At 44.5% G+C, this 15,358-nt stretch overlaps 1 protein-coding gene across 3 annotated transcripts in view; it reads left to right on the plus strand.

The window, feature by feature from the left end:
• Positions 1 to 2,684: 2,684 nt before the first annotated feature.
• The window catches only part of LOC122935688 (cytochrome P450 2K6-like), a 61,687-nt gene continuing 49,013 nt past the window's right edge, over positions 2,685 to 15,358 (plus strand). For 2 of the 3 annotated variants that reach the window (XR_006388816.1, XM_044291517.1), the window contains exons 1-3: positions 2,685 to 2,778; positions 10,823 to 11,013; positions 14,559 to 14,721. Coding sequence is in view for 2 of the 3 variants with exons in the window: in XM_044291517.1 (XP_044147452.1) it covers positions 10,840 to 11,013; positions 14,559 to 14,721 (337 nt within the window). In the remaining variant the exon portion in view is untranslated. Of the gene's footprint in view, positions 2,779 to 4,146; positions 4,166 to 10,822; positions 11,014 to 14,558; positions 14,722 to 15,358 lie in introns of those variants that run through there. The other variant, XM_044291518.1, reaches the window with a different exon arrangement.

A 15,358-nucleotide genomic window follows, 5' to 3' on the forward strand; every position in this document is an offset into this window, starting at 1 on the left:
GTACATGCACCTGGCTGGCAGAAGAAAGTGCCATCCTGCAATCAACTGTATTGCTCTCTTCAGAGTGCTGCACTTCTGGTTAGTCCTGCTGGGGCAGTATTTTGTGCCGCACTGTGTGTTTGGTTCTGCTGGGGCAGTATATTGTGCTGCACTTGCAACAGAGGCACAGTCCGCAAGGGGTCCCTTTAAGATGAGGTGTGTTTCGTGACGCCAGTTGCAGTGAAGCAACAACGGGACAGAGTCCCTTAAATGAATTGTGTTGGTACCCAGGTATAGGAATGGCCGGTGGTATAGGGTGATCTATAATGTCACTTAATGTTTTGTGCACTTGTCACAGTGCTCCTACCTGGATACGCTGGACCCCAGGCGTTGGCTCCGAAGAAATGGAAAGGGGGATTGTTGATGAAGGGGATGAAGAAATAAATTGAGTCCAGACTTTGTGATGAAGTTGATAACAGCTTTACTTTCATTAATTGTTTCTCCAAACGATTTACAGACTTTGTCTTGGTTCCCAGCAGGCGGTAGCATGTAAACTGGCAGGCAAACTCCTCTTTGCTACATCTGTTGCTCTCTGGCTCTGCTGTCTGGACAAACTTAAGTAGAATCTCTGCTTCTGCAGGATGCTGCAACTTCTCTCTTGTAGTATGGCTGTAGGTTTGTCCAGGGAACTATACTTCCTGGCTTCAGAGGCTCCAAGCTTCTGCCTCCATGTTCAGCTGAGCTGAAGGTGCTTCAGCTGGCCTGGGCAAGGCGCATCAAGCTGGCACGTGCACCTGCTTCCTTCCCCTAGCAGGGGATAAGCTAGTCTAACTAAACTGGTCCCCACCCTTCCTGCAGGAAATGGGACTCACCCACTCCTCCACAGAGGGGTGGGGGGGGGGGTGGAATTGGATGGAAAGCTACATTATACCTAACTGTAGCTCTGCCGTGTTTGCTGCCACCTGCTGTTGAACCAGGCATATTACATGTAAACATAACAGTTACAATAAATAGATATGCACAGTGTGACTATCCTGCAATAATTTGGTTAACCATAGGAGACAGCAGCGGGGTGCAAAAGTGGTAATGGCACTCTGGGTCATTACACACTGTGGATTTTGTTCTGCTGGGGAAGTAGTTTGTGATGTACTGTGTATTTGGAACTGCTGGGACAGTATTTTGTGCTGCAGTACAGTATTGCTGTCTCCCCCCCCCCCCAAAATAAATAAATAAATCTTGTCCCGGGCCCCTTAAGAGTTTGGCCCCCATAGCAGCCACTTCCCCTGCCTACTATAGTTAAGCTCCTACTAACCATTCTGTTCCTCACCTTTTAGTAGGAATGGGCTGATCCTGCTTCTCCCAGGAGAGGGAGTTGAACAGCTGAAAACTAGATTACTGACACTGCTGTAAGCTGAGGAACTATGGTCTAGACCAGTGTTTCCCAACCAGTGTGCCTCCAGCTGTTGCAAAACTACAACTCCCAGCATGCCCAGACAGCATTTGGCTGTGCGGGCATACTAGGAGTTGTAGTTTTGTAACAGCTGAAGGCACACTGGTTGGGAAACACTGGTCTAGACACTCATCACCCAAGACTACTACTAGACCAGTTACAATTCAAGTCTAGACCTAATTGTGGACACGTATTCCCACAAATGCTAGGTCTCAGCCATACAGCATGTCTTTATACCTCCTTTAGGCCTCTTTCACACTTGCGTTATCCGGATCCGGCGTGTACTCCACTTTCCGGAATTACACGCCGGATCCGGAAAAACGCAAGTGTACTGAAAGCATTTGAAGACGGATCCGTCTTCAAAATGCGTTCAGTGTTACTATGGCACCCAGGACGCTATTAAAGTCCTGGTTGCCATAGTAGGAGTGGGGAGCGGGGGAGCGGTATATTTACCATCCGTGCGGCTCCCGGGGCGCTCCAGAGTGACGTCAGAGCGCATCCATGCGCATGGGGCGCTTTGACGTCACTCTGGAGCGCCCCGGGAGCCGCACGGATGGTAAATATACCGCTCCCCCTCTCCCCGCTCCTACTTTAGAGTCCCGGCAGCCATGGTAACCATTCAGAAAAAGCTAAACGTCGGATCCGGCAATGCGCCGAAACGACGTTTAGCTTAAGGCCGGATCCGGATTAATGCCTTTTAATGGGCATTAATTCCGGATCCGGCCTTGCGGCAAGTGTTCAGGATTTTTGGCCGGAGAAAAAAGCGCAGCATGCTGCGGTATTTTCTCCGGCCAAAAAACTTTCCGGTCCTGAACTGAAGACATCCTGATGCATCCTGAACGGATTTCTCTCCATTCAGAATGCATTAGGATAATCCTGATCAGGATTCTTCCGGCATGGAGCCCCGACGACGGAACTCTATGCCGGAAGACAAGAACGCAAGTGTGAAAGAGTCCTTACTGGTGCCAGAAACTGCACTTTGAATACATGGCACAAGTACTACTTTTATTTTTCATTTTATATCTATTTGCAAAATAAATAAAAAGTAAAAATAAATAAATACAAAGTGCAGATACTCCTGAACTTCCATCCTCCATAATAGTTATACATTTTATGTCACCTGTTTAACCATTGTATGGCTGCTTATTACTTAATAATGGGTCACTAGCTGCTCGGGTAAAATCTGCTTTATGTTTATTGCCAGTCAGAGAAGTTTTGCAATCTTTACAGACCTTCTCAGATTTCACTAGGCGAGGTCAACAGGTGGGTTATATATTTTCTTAGTGTTTGTCGGCAGTCAGTTCACTGCAGAAGAACAGGAGGAGAGGAGTCATCCGACACCCTGCATGGTAAGCAGCTTTAATTCAACATTGATGAGAAGAAGAATAGAATTTTAAAAAGGCAAAAAAAAATTAAACATACATTTAATGAAAGAGGAGGATCAAAGTTTTATTATAATACTGTAGTGTAGCTATGGAGGATGCAATGCTTACGATCACCCGTAGTCCTGGGGACGCTACCTAATTGAACTTCAGCCACTTGAACAATTGTGTATCTTCTTTTACAAAATGAACATTTATTCCCCTAAAGTGGGGAAAATTGGCTTCTACCTCACAGTTTGTTTGTTTTTTTGCCTTCCTCTGGATCATCTTGCAGGATAACAGGCCGAACTGGATGGACAAATGTCTTTTTTGGGCCTTATGGTTTATGTTACTATGTATATATGCTTTATTTATATATAGAAATGTTCCTTTGGCCGATCATCATCCTACTTTATCTTAAACTCCACAGATCAGTCAAAAAACACATAAAAAAACGTGTGTGACAGCTGATTGGATGTTTATGGAACATACATTTTTTTATTGGTTGGCACCACATCTCTCCAGGTAGGAAGTGGATGTGCTGCCAACAATATGCAAACTGTATGGGGGATGAATGATCGCACTCTTGAGATAAAACAAGTGCCGATCAGATTTGTATTGTGTCTGTTGGCTCTCGTTATGGTACAGCAACAGTCTGTAAAGTGAAATAATAACCCGTATCATTGCCTACACCCTACCTTTGAATGCAAATTGAATTGATATACTATTTTCACCCTTTTTTGGAGCATACAGAGTGATATGAAATAGAAAATGTGCCCAACGCATACATTTAGTAGCCAAAACATGTGCTCCAGGAATGGACAATTTTTTTCTAGAAATAAGGAAAGTCCATTAACAAACAGGCTGGTCTCCAAATAAACCTTGTTAAAATTCATGGTATGTATTTACTTAAAAAACCCTAAAACAACCACACACATGTCCACATGACTGTGCAATCTGATTAAGAGTCTCATGCCTGAAATGCATAAGCTAGCTGCTTGTTGCAGATATCACATAGGACAGAATGTCTGCTAAACGACTTTACTTTTTTCCCCATAAAGTTATAGAACTTCTGACTTTCTATTTTGTATAGTTTATTTTTGCTCTTATAGTTGAAGAAATGGAGAATAGGTTTCCAGCAGCATTTTCAGCCTCTTAGGAGCAGAGACAGAGGCTCAGTGTTCCTCTGAGAGGGGGAGGGGTGGGGGCTTGTACAATTACACTGACAGCCAGAAGTGATGTCCAGTGCTATTGTGTAGCTAAGGAAGAATTAGACTGCAGAACGGGTGAGGGGAAAAATACCATCCTGCAGTAGTAGAAGTAGGAGACTGGTCGATGAAGTGACTACTCTACTCTGAGGAGCAAAGTACACCAGGTCAGTGAGTGATTATTACTTAAAAGGACAGAACTTTCATCTAATCCGCATGGCTGCCTTTTCTGTACATGAAAACATTGACCCTGATTTATCATACACCAGCATAGGCTGGAGACTGTGCCTAATTGGTGATGAGGTGTACCCTTGGGATAAATTAGACGGTGTTCGGCAGTCCGTGCACCTGAGCTGAAATCTATGCCAGCCCTGGTTGGCATTTTACTGCCGTAAAAGAAGATAAATGTGGTGGGGTCACTGGCCCATCTCCTTTATCCCCATCCTTGCCACGGTCCCTTTTCAGGAAAATGGAGAAGGAAGCAGAGAAACACCACTTAAGCAAAAAAATAAAAATAAAATGTACAAGTGGTGTTAAAAAAAAACTGTGAGCAAACATGATAAATTAGGCCCACCGACTTTACTCTTTTATATATTACCAGATGTATGGCAGCTATCCTCTAAGTCAACGTTTAACCCTTTAAATAGTCCTTGAGACATGACTCAGATATTAAATGAGCCAGCACCTAATCTGCAGCCAGCTGTTTCAGGATGATTGCATCTCATCAGTGCAGAGCAGATAATACTGGCTTAACTGGGTGAGAGGCCTAGGTCAGGATTTGGGGGGGGGGGGTACTATCTCTTCTTATGGAAAGAATCTAATCGGTGTGAGAAAGTTTATAGGCCATACAGGGTCCTCTGTCTACAAATGCTCGCAGTCTAGGGAATAAGATCAATGAACTTGAGGCTATAATGGCATCTGAGAATATAGATGTAGTGGCTGTTACTGAGACGTGGTTCAAGGGGAGTAATGACTGGGATATATCAATACCAGAGTTCTCTCTATACAGGAAAGACAGAGAAGGCAAGAAGGGGGAGGGGTGGCCCTGTATGTGAAAGATAGCATAAAATATAATTTGATACAAGGTAGCAAGAACAATTTAGAGTCAGTTTGGGTTACCTTGCAGCTTGATAATCATAAGGTAACTCGTGTAGGTGTGATATATAGACCACCTAGCCAAGTCAAAGAATTAGATGATCTACTGGTTGAGGAAAAAGCTAAATGTTATCATTATGGGAGACTTCAATCTTCCAGATGTAAACTGGAATTCTAAATTCCCTACTGGGATTATCTCTACAGCAAGTAGCGGAGGAGCCAACCCGGAAGGAGGCCATTTTAGATTTAGTATTCACAAATGGGAATTTGGTATCTGAAATTACTGTAGGGCAAAGCTTGGGAACTAGTGATCACCAGTCAGTGTGGTTTACTATAAGTACAGTGACCACAAAAAAACAAAAGTCTTAGATTTTAGAAAAACTGACTTTTCTAAAATTAGATTAGTGGTCTACGAGTCCCTATCAGACTGGAACAGTGTCATTGGAGTCCAGGAGAAATGGGACTACTTAAAAGTGGCACTATTGAAGGCAACAGAAAACTGCATTAGGCTTGTCAGTAAAAGCCAAAAAAAGGAAGATACCATTGTGGTACTCAGCAGAAGTGGCCAAAATCACTAAAAACAAAAAGATAGCATTTAGGAATTATAAAAAAAATATAAATAACAGGATGACAGGAAAATTTATAATTAGAGTTGAGCGAACACCTGGAAGTTCGGCCCAACTTCCCGGAAATGTTCGGGTTCGGGATCCGAACCCGATCCGAACTTCGTCCCGAACCCGAACCCCATTGAAGTCAATGGGGACCCGAACTTTTCGGCACTAAAAAGGTTGTAAAACAGCCCAAGAAAGAGCTAGAGGGCTGCAAAAGGCAGCAACATGTAGGTAAATCCCCTGCAAACAAATGTGGATAGGGAAATTAATTAAAATAAAAAATAAAAAAAATTAAAATTAACCAATATCAATTGGAGAGAGGTCCCATAGCAGAGAATCTGGCTTCATGTCAGCAGAGAATCAGTCTGCATGTTATAGCAGAGAATCAGGCTTCACGTCAGCCACCACTGTAACAGTCCATTGTCATATATTTAGGCCCAGGCACCCAGGCAGAGGAGAGAGGTCCCGTAACAGAGAATCTGGCTTCATGTCAGCAGAGAATCAGTCTGCATGTCATAGCAGAGAATCAGGCTTCACGTCAGCCACCACTGCAACAGTCCATTGGCATATATTTAGGCCCCGGCACCCAGACAGAGGAGATGTTCATTCAACTTTGGGTTGCCCCGCAATATAATGGTAAAATGAAAATAAAAAGAGGATTGAATGAGGAAGTGCCCTGGAGTACAATAATATATGGTTAAGGGGAGGTAGTTAATGTCTAATCTGCACAAGGGATGGACAGGTCCTGTGGGATCCATGCCTGGTTCATTTTTATGAACGTCAGCTTGTCCACATTGGCTGTAGACAGGCGGCTGCGTTTGTCTGTAATGACGCCCCCTGCCGTGCTGAATACACGTTCAGACAAAACGCTGGCCGCCGGGCAGGCCAGCACCTCCAAGGCATAAAAGGCTAGCTCTGGCCACGTGGACAATTTAGAGACCCAGAAGTTGAATGGGGCCGAACCATCAGTCAGTACGTAGAGGGGTGTGCACACGTACTGTTCCACCATTTTAGTGAAATGTTGCCTCCTGCTAACACGTTGCGTATCAGGTGGTGGTGCAGTTAGCTGTGGCGTGTTGACAAAACTTTTCCACATCTCTGCCATGCTAACCCTGCCCTCAGAGGAGCTGGCCGTGAGACAGCTGCCTTGGCGACCTCTTGCTCCTCCTCTGCCTTGGCCTTGGGCTTCCACTTGTTCCCCTGTGACATTTGGGAATGCTCTCAGTAGCGCGTCTACCAACGTGCGCTTGTACTCGCGCATCTTCCTATCACGTTCCAGTGCAGGAAGTAAGGTGGGCACATTGTCTTTGTACCGTGGATCCAGCAAGGTGGCAACTCAGTAGTCCGCACATGTTAAAATGTGGGCAACTCTGCTGTCGTTGCGCAGGCACTGCAGCATGTAGTCGCTCATGTGTGCCAGGCTGCCCAGAGGTAAGGACAAGCTGTCCTCTGTGGGAGGCGTATCGTCATCGTCCTGCGTTTCCCCCCAGCCACGCACCAGTGATGGGCCCTGGCTGGCCCTCCTCGTCCTCCAGTAGTGGGCCCTGGCTGGCCACATTTGTACCTGGCCTCTGCTGTTGCAAAAAACCTCCCTCTGAGAGACTGGCCTGAAAGTGCTAAAAATGACGCCTCTTCCTCCTCCTCCTCCTCCTGGGTCACCTCCTCTTCCATCATCGCCCTAAGTGTTTTCTCAAGGAGACATAGAAGTGGTATTGTAACGCTGATAACGGTGTCATCGCCACTGGCCATGTTGGTGGAGTACTCGAAACAGCGCAACAGGGCACACAGGTCTCGCATGGAGGCCCAGTCATTGGTGGTGAAGTGGTGCAGTTCCGCAGTGCGACTGACCCGTGCGTGCTGCAGCTGAAACTCCACTATGGCCTGCTGCTGCTCGCACAGTCTGTCCAGCATGTGCAAGGTGGAGTTCCACCTGGTGGGCACGTCGCATATGAGGCGGTGAGCGGGAAGGCAGAAGTTACGCTGTAGCGCAGACAGGCGAGCAGCAGCCCGCACTTTATGCAGCAGCTCTGACATGTCGGGGTAGTTGTGAATGAACTTCTGCACCACCAAATTCAGCACATGCGCCAAGCAAGGGATGTGCGTCAAACCGGCTAGTCCCAGAGCTGCAACGAGATTTCGTCCATTATCGCACACCACCAGGCCGGGCTTGAGGCTCACCGGCAGCAACCACTCGTCGGTCTGTTGTTCTTTACCCCGCCACAACTCCTGTGCGGTGTGGGGCCTGTCCCCCAAACATATGAGTTTCAGAATGGCCTGCTGACGTTTACCCCGGGCTGTGCTGAAGTTGGTGATGACTACGTAACTTCAGCTTAAATAGAGGCTGGGTCACATGCTGCACTGGCCAATCACAGCCATGCCAATAGTAGACATGGCTGTGACGGCCTCTTGGGGCAAGTAGTATGACGCTTGTTGATTGGCTGCTTTGCAGCCTTTCAAAAAGCGCCAAGAAAGCGACGAACACCGAACCCGAAACCCGGACTTTTACAAAAATGTTCGGGTTCGGGTCCGTGTCACGGACACCCCAAAATTCGGTACGAACCCGAACTATACAGTTCGGGTTCGCTCATCCCTATTTATAATATTAGGCAGAGAGAGGCCAAACAAGTTATAAGAGCTTCTAAAGCACAGGCAGAAGAGAAATTAGCTCAGTCAGGGGAAAAAGGCGATAAGGCATTCTTCAGATACATAAATGAATAAAGGAAACTAAAACAAGGAATTACCAAATTAAAAACAAAAGAAGGAAGGTATATGGAAGAAGATAAAGAACTAGCTGACTGCCTCAATGAACACTTCTGTTCAGTTTTTACAAAGGAAAATGAAGGAGAAGGACCTCAGTTAGGAAAGAAGACTAATGAATCTTTTGATGCATGTGTCTTTACAGGGGAAGAGGTTCTAAGTCAACTGTCTAAAATTAATACAAATAAGTCACAGGGGCCTGATGGGATACAGGGGCCTGATGGGATAAACCCAAAGCTATTAAAAGAGCTCAGCGGTAAACTAGCAAAACCATTAACAGATTTATTTAACCAATCACTGGCAACAGGAGTCGTCCCAGAAGATTGGAAATGAGCAAATGTTGTGCCCATTCACAAGAAAGGTATTAGGGAGGAATCGGGCAACTATAGGCCAGTAAGCCTGACATCAATAGTGGGGAAATTAATGGAAAACATACTTAAGGAGAGGATTGTGGAACATCTAAAATCCCATGGATTGAAAGATCAAAATCAGAATGGGTTTACTTTAGGGAGATCATGTCAAACTAATCTTATTTATTTTTTTGATTGGGTGACTAAAATAATAGATGGAGGAGGTGCAGTAGACACCGCTTATCTAGACTTTAGTAAGGCTTTTGATACTGTCCCACATAGAAGGCTTATCAATAAAGTGCAGTCTTTGGGCTTGGACTCCCATATTGTTGAATGGATTAGGCAGTGGCTGAGGGACAGACAACAGAGGGTTGTAGTCAATGGAGTATATTTAGACCAAGGTCTTGTTACCAGTGGGGTACCTCAGGGATCTGTTCTGGGACCCAAATTGTTTAATATCTTTATCAGCGAAATTGCAGAAGGCCTTAATGGTAAGGTGTGTCTTTTTGCTGATGACAATACACACTTAGAACAATTAAATTAGTAGACGTTCCTATATACTTAGAAAATCACAGCCTGATGAACGTTTAAAAATACAAAACAAAACCTTTATTGAAAGTCTGTTTAAAAAGAGGGTGGGGGAGAACCCATATGTCACAATCTGTGACCATCAGGCAACCAGTCTTCAAAATCTGTACAGAGAGGGGGAACACATAACACCTCTGCACATTAGAGAGACTGGGCTAGAACCCGACTTGCTAGCTGTGAATTGCTATAAATATGCAATCCAGGATTAGGGACACTGTAGCCAGTGTGAATGGATACAGAGTGTGTGTATAACCGGTGATCCTGTAAAATATATATATACGGATAAGGCTGTGCCAACTAGTACATAGATCCGTAATGCTCTATACACTTGATCGCACTGCCTCTGTCAGATAGAGGTCTCAATGGACTTACAACCACTTGATATGGTGCAGAGTTCAGATCAATATAAATGTATGGCCGGTGGTCAATATCTAGGTCACAACCATATATCCGCAGCCAGTATTGGCTATATACAGTCACTCAGAGCCAGTATATTTTGGCCCCATTCACACAGCTGTAGCCAGTATATTTTGGCTTCATCCATTCATCACATACATACTCCAAGGCTGACTAAAAAATGTTTGCATCTAGTGCAGTCCTGCCTAGAGAGCTGTGTCCTAATAATTTGCAGCAGCTCTACGCGTTTTCACGTGACCTGTGGTTGTCACGCATCTTCAGGAGCTAATATTTAGTGCTTGTGTCAAGACAGTACAAGCCGCACTGTGGTGTGCTATGGCTATTGGCGCTGTAATGGCTGCGCGCGGCCGATAGAACGCCGAGTTCATATGGTCGAGACCCCGCCCATCAGGAGGGGTGTGCCGGTAACATCTCCAATCAGAAATAGGGGCGGGCTCAATGGCTCCGCCCTCTGATCGGCCGATGCCGAAATGATTCTTACACCTCCTGACACATATAGCGCTTAACGCGGTAACAGGGGGAATGAAAATCGCGGCCCATGTATTGTCATTAGATCCAGAACATATCCGCTGGACGGGGTACCATCAGGATTCATAAACCGAAACTGCAAGTACCGCTCCCATCCATGTCATATAACACCAATAGGGAGGGGTAAACTAGTACACAACAGACTCAAAAGTGTCACTAAAAATCGCAGCTAAAGCGCAGACTCAATATGTAAAGTGTATACCCAGCATGTATAGATGTGTATCAACATGTCCCTGGATATATCAAATGGAAAGAGTGAAGCAGATGCAATTGCATCATATTATGGGGCAGCATTTAGGAAATAGATATGTATACAGCTCTAATATAAGACGTACAGCTCTAATATAAGTTAACACATATCATCCCATATGTATGAGAGAGAGAGAGAGGTAATTTTTTAGGAAATAGAGGTAATTTGCTGTGATTACTTGCCATTTTTGGTTTACTTATTCTCATGTTTCTTATACTTTACTTGTAGGTTTGAACACGTTCACAATGGAGCTCATCTCACTTCTTCTAGCTGTTCTCGTTGTCCTGTTTCTGGCCAATGTGATCAAGAATCAGAAGAAGTACAAGTACAGCAATTTTCCTCCTGGGCCTAAACCTTTACCAATTATTGGAAACTTGCACATAATCAGCTCAATGAAACCTCAAAAATCATTTATGGAGGTAAAAGAACATTAAAGTACATAAAGTACAGATGTAGAACATAGATGAAGCGGAATTTGGTCCGAAGATTAGGAAAACTTCGATTCTAAACGAATCTAAATTTCCATACGCTTCATGGTAATAAATCAGTTTTCCTAAAATGGTGGCTGCACATGTTAGAAAGTGAAAGCAAGTGTAGAGGAGACAAGCTTGGGAACGCACGATCACCCATAACCCTGTGCAGTCAGCCAATCAACAGGTAGCCATCCCCCTGTGATGTCACAGCTAGACAGAGCCCTCTAAAACTCTGATCCACGTTGGCGCTGCCATTTTCCTGTGAGCTGAGCATAGGGGGCCATAGGGACAGTGGTGTTGCAAACTCTTAACAGAGAGTGCAGGAAGGGCATAGGAGACTGCTGAACTACAGACTCTGCTACAATTTATCGCCCTGTACATAAGTGTGCAGCGCACCGATATTCATAGTTTATCCATATTGTTAGCTCTAGAATTACTGTGAGTCAGTATTACAGGCAGGTCTAATTTATCACCGTGTACATAACTGTGCAGTGCATAAAGATTCATAACTTATCCGTTCTGTTAGCTGTAGAATAACTGTCCGTCAGTATTACAGTGCACATAAGTGTGCAATGCATCAAGATTCATAGCTTATCCATTCTGTTAGTTGAAGACTTACAGTATTACAAGCCGCAGTTACCTGCAAGTCTAATATTTTGCTGTGTACATAACTGTGGAGTGCACCAAAAACATATGTAGATGATGTAGCCAATTGCACGTAGAAGCCAGGTGAAGAGGGGGCATCGTCATCATCGGGGACGAAGGTGGAAGCAGTGGGAGATCTGGAACCAAACATGGGCCACTCGGTAGACTACCTGATAGGGACACACTGGCAGTGCATGGGTTCTTAAAAGCAGAGGCAAGCAGGCATCACACAGTGTTAGAGAGACAATGTGATACTCGGCAGTGTGGGGATGTTTCACACAGTCACTGGGGGATATTAGTATGGCAGTATGCTGGATGTGTGGGCAGAAGGTGAGGCGCGGCCCGAGTGCTAAAACACTGGTCTTAATAAATTACTCCAACAGTTTTCAACGACCCGCAGCTGTTGCTAGGGGGAGTTTTTTAAGCTCATTTATAAAACAATATGCAGCAAGCTCTTAAAGGGAACCTGTCACTATCAACATTCTAATTTATCTGCAGGCAGCATGTCATAGAGCAGGAGGAGCTGAGCAGATTGATGTATAGTTTTGTGGGAAAAGATTCAGTAAAACTTGTGTTTTATTCATTTAAATTCCTGCACATTCTGGGCTTTGTCAAGGAGGTGCTCCTATCACTGATTGTCAGATATCTGTGCATACACAGTCATTGAGGGACAGCCTCCTTGACATCGAAACCCAGAATTATCATCGGTATAAATTGATAAATTCTAGGTTTAAATGAATCTTTTCCCATAACATGTTATATCAATCTGCTCAGCTTCACCTGTTCTATAACATGCTGCTTTCAGCTTAAACACCATGCTCAATGTGACAGGTCCCCTTTAAAGGGGTTGTCCAGACATTAATAATGGTGACCTATGGTCAGGATAGATCATCAATATCTTATCGATGGAGATCTGACACCCGGCACCCCCGTTGAGCAGCTGTTCATTACCCTGCACTTTATCTCGGAAGTTAAGTGTAATACAAGTACTCACTCCATTCAAGTAGATGGAGCGCGTGCTTATAATTACACTACGTCACGGCTCCACAAGAGATGAGGCATAATGTGAAGACCAGGAAGCGGCGCTTGCATGATGTGCTGCCTTCTCGTCAAACAGCTGTACTGTGGGGGCGCCAGGTGTCGGACCTCCACCAATCAGATATTGATTAGCTATCCTGACAATAAATCATCAATATCAATGACTAGACAACCCCTTTATGTTTAGTTTAGAGGTGACTATAGGCAGCTGGAATTGTATATTGTGAGGAATGTGGAATTAGAATTTAATGTCAGCCATGATCCAATTCCAGCCATCTACTGTGAGAAAGCAGAGGTAGTGAACTCTGCAGGGGCCCAGGCTTCAAGTAGGCCAATGAAGTACAAATTCACACCTCCTCCAGCCAGCACTGATGCCTACAGGAAAATCCACCTGCAGGGGTCTCAGCTAGTAACCAGTTCAATCAAATCTATCAGACATCATGGAACCGGCGATTCATAAGGAATTATTAATTGCCGGTCCATCCAAGGTATAAACCAGCTATATATCTGCGACCCTGGGGCAAGACCGAAATGCTCCTGGTCATAGTTTGGTGGTAGGATACCAGGAAGGGGTAATACAGAGATCTCTCCTCAGAAATCTAATAATGCTGGCATGTTTGGTCTTCAACTGTGGCCGGGACCCGGGTGAACCCATTTGTCCCAGAACCATCTCCCTGTGACCTTCTGGTCTGGAGCTATTGGCCCTAATGAGTTTTGTCAGTCAACTACCGGTGAAAAGACCCATGTAGGCAGAGTACAGCGTCTTTTCTCTGAAGGTGGGTCACGTCGTTTAACGTGTTTGCAGGGACCTGGAAACTGCTGACATCACTGCTCCCATGTGACTACAGCCAAGCCTTACAGCAATCCAGAACTCAGCATAACCCAAAGGACTACTGGTAACTGACCCTTGCCTGTTTAACTCTGTTGTACCATACCACCTGTATTTGCACATCCGACCACTGTATATATTCCCTGTATATATTGTGTTATGTCTAGTGCATCCTTAAGGCAATTAAATATATAATTTAATCTTGTGCTGTCCTTGTATCTTGATCACAAATCCCCACTTCCGTGTTTCAGCATTGTCATATGCTACTGCGGGTTGGTTTCTCACCCTATATAATCCCGTTAGCGGACCGGGCTTATATCAAGCGAGGAACTGGTGACAGTCTACCGGGCTGAGATAGCGCTGTTTCCCTGGGTCAGTGGAAATGCTCTCTCAGCTTGTGGCCCCTCTGTGCCCGCATGGACAGGAGGTGTCTGTGTAAACTGTATAAAGCTGACTTTACATGCTCCTAGGGAGGTCGCAACGTCACGGCTTGGAAACCAGTGACTATACTGTATCTCGTGAGCTCGACGTAGTTGACGTCAGGCGGGGCCGTGAGGTGTGGAATTCATCACATATATTTTACAGATGTGTTCTTCATTGCTGTACCTCTTCGCAGAACATTTCTTCATATGTGTGTCACATGACCATCTTAAAAAAAAAAATAATAATTGATAGATACACCTCTCCTATATGTGTCTAGGTGTGGACACCCAGTGGTTGTGTTGTTAATTGCAGTCTGTTAACGGTTTTCCTAGCATATCACAATATTGTATTGACTTTAATTAGCATTTAGAATCTGTAACCAAATTTGAGCTACACTAATAGTGGACACATCTGTACCTCTGTACCTCTATATCTCTGCAGGGAATTTGTCTTCTCTGATCTCTATAAAGACATTTTGTAAAATCTGTTGCACAGAATCTTACCCCTAAAAACAACACAGTGTTTTAATATAAGTGCTCATGTATTCTGCTTTCAGTTATCCAAGAAGTATGGCACAGTATTCAGCATACAGTTGGGCACAGAAAAGATGGTTATCCTGTGTGGTTACGACACAGTGAAAGACGCTCTTATCAACCATGCTGAAGAATTAGCTGGAAGACCTGTTACTGCCATAGGTTCTAGGACATCACGTGGAAATGGTAAGTCTGTCAAAGTGATTAATAAATGAGTATATAATAGGTTTAAAGTTATAACTACTATCTAACAGGGCCAATATGGGGTAAAGTAAAGTCTCAACTGGCCCTGGAGCCTGAGATGGCCCATAGGATCCCTCTGCCTCATATGGAGACCAGTATTGTTAAGTATACATGATAGATGAGGAGCCTTGTTAAAGATTTTGAATCAGGTCCAAGAGCTGCAAGATATGCCACTGGCTTCATGTGTTCATATGTGTGGCCTGAGCACTCAAATGTATGGGAATTTTAGCAGACTCACTCTTCTAGAGAGTTTGCACAAAAACACCAAAGTTAATAAACTTGCTGGGTCTAATAGGAGGAAATATGGCTACCACTAATGCTCAGCATTGATATTTAGAGGCTCACTTTTATGTCACTTATGGAGACTCATTAGGTGTCAATATAGGGGTATTGTCTTTTATATGTCTTTGCTATGGGGCACTATGACTTATTACAGTTATGAGGACACTGTGATTAAAACTGCTATAGAGACTTTGTGGTGAATAGCTGTTACCATGTAGAAGTGCTTAAAGAACATGATGTAGGTCTGTTAGGTAACAGCTTGCCCATTGGTAGTGCAGTAGTAAACTAGAGGCCATAG

Source organism: Bufo gargarizans, chromosome 4 (genome assembly GCF_014858855.1).
Source record: "Bufo gargarizans isolate SCDJY-AF-19 chromosome 4, ASM1485885v1, whole genome shotgun sequence".
In the NCBI taxonomy this organism is placed as follows: Eukaryota; Metazoa; Chordata; class Amphibia; order Anura; family Bufonidae; genus Bufo; species Bufo gargarizans.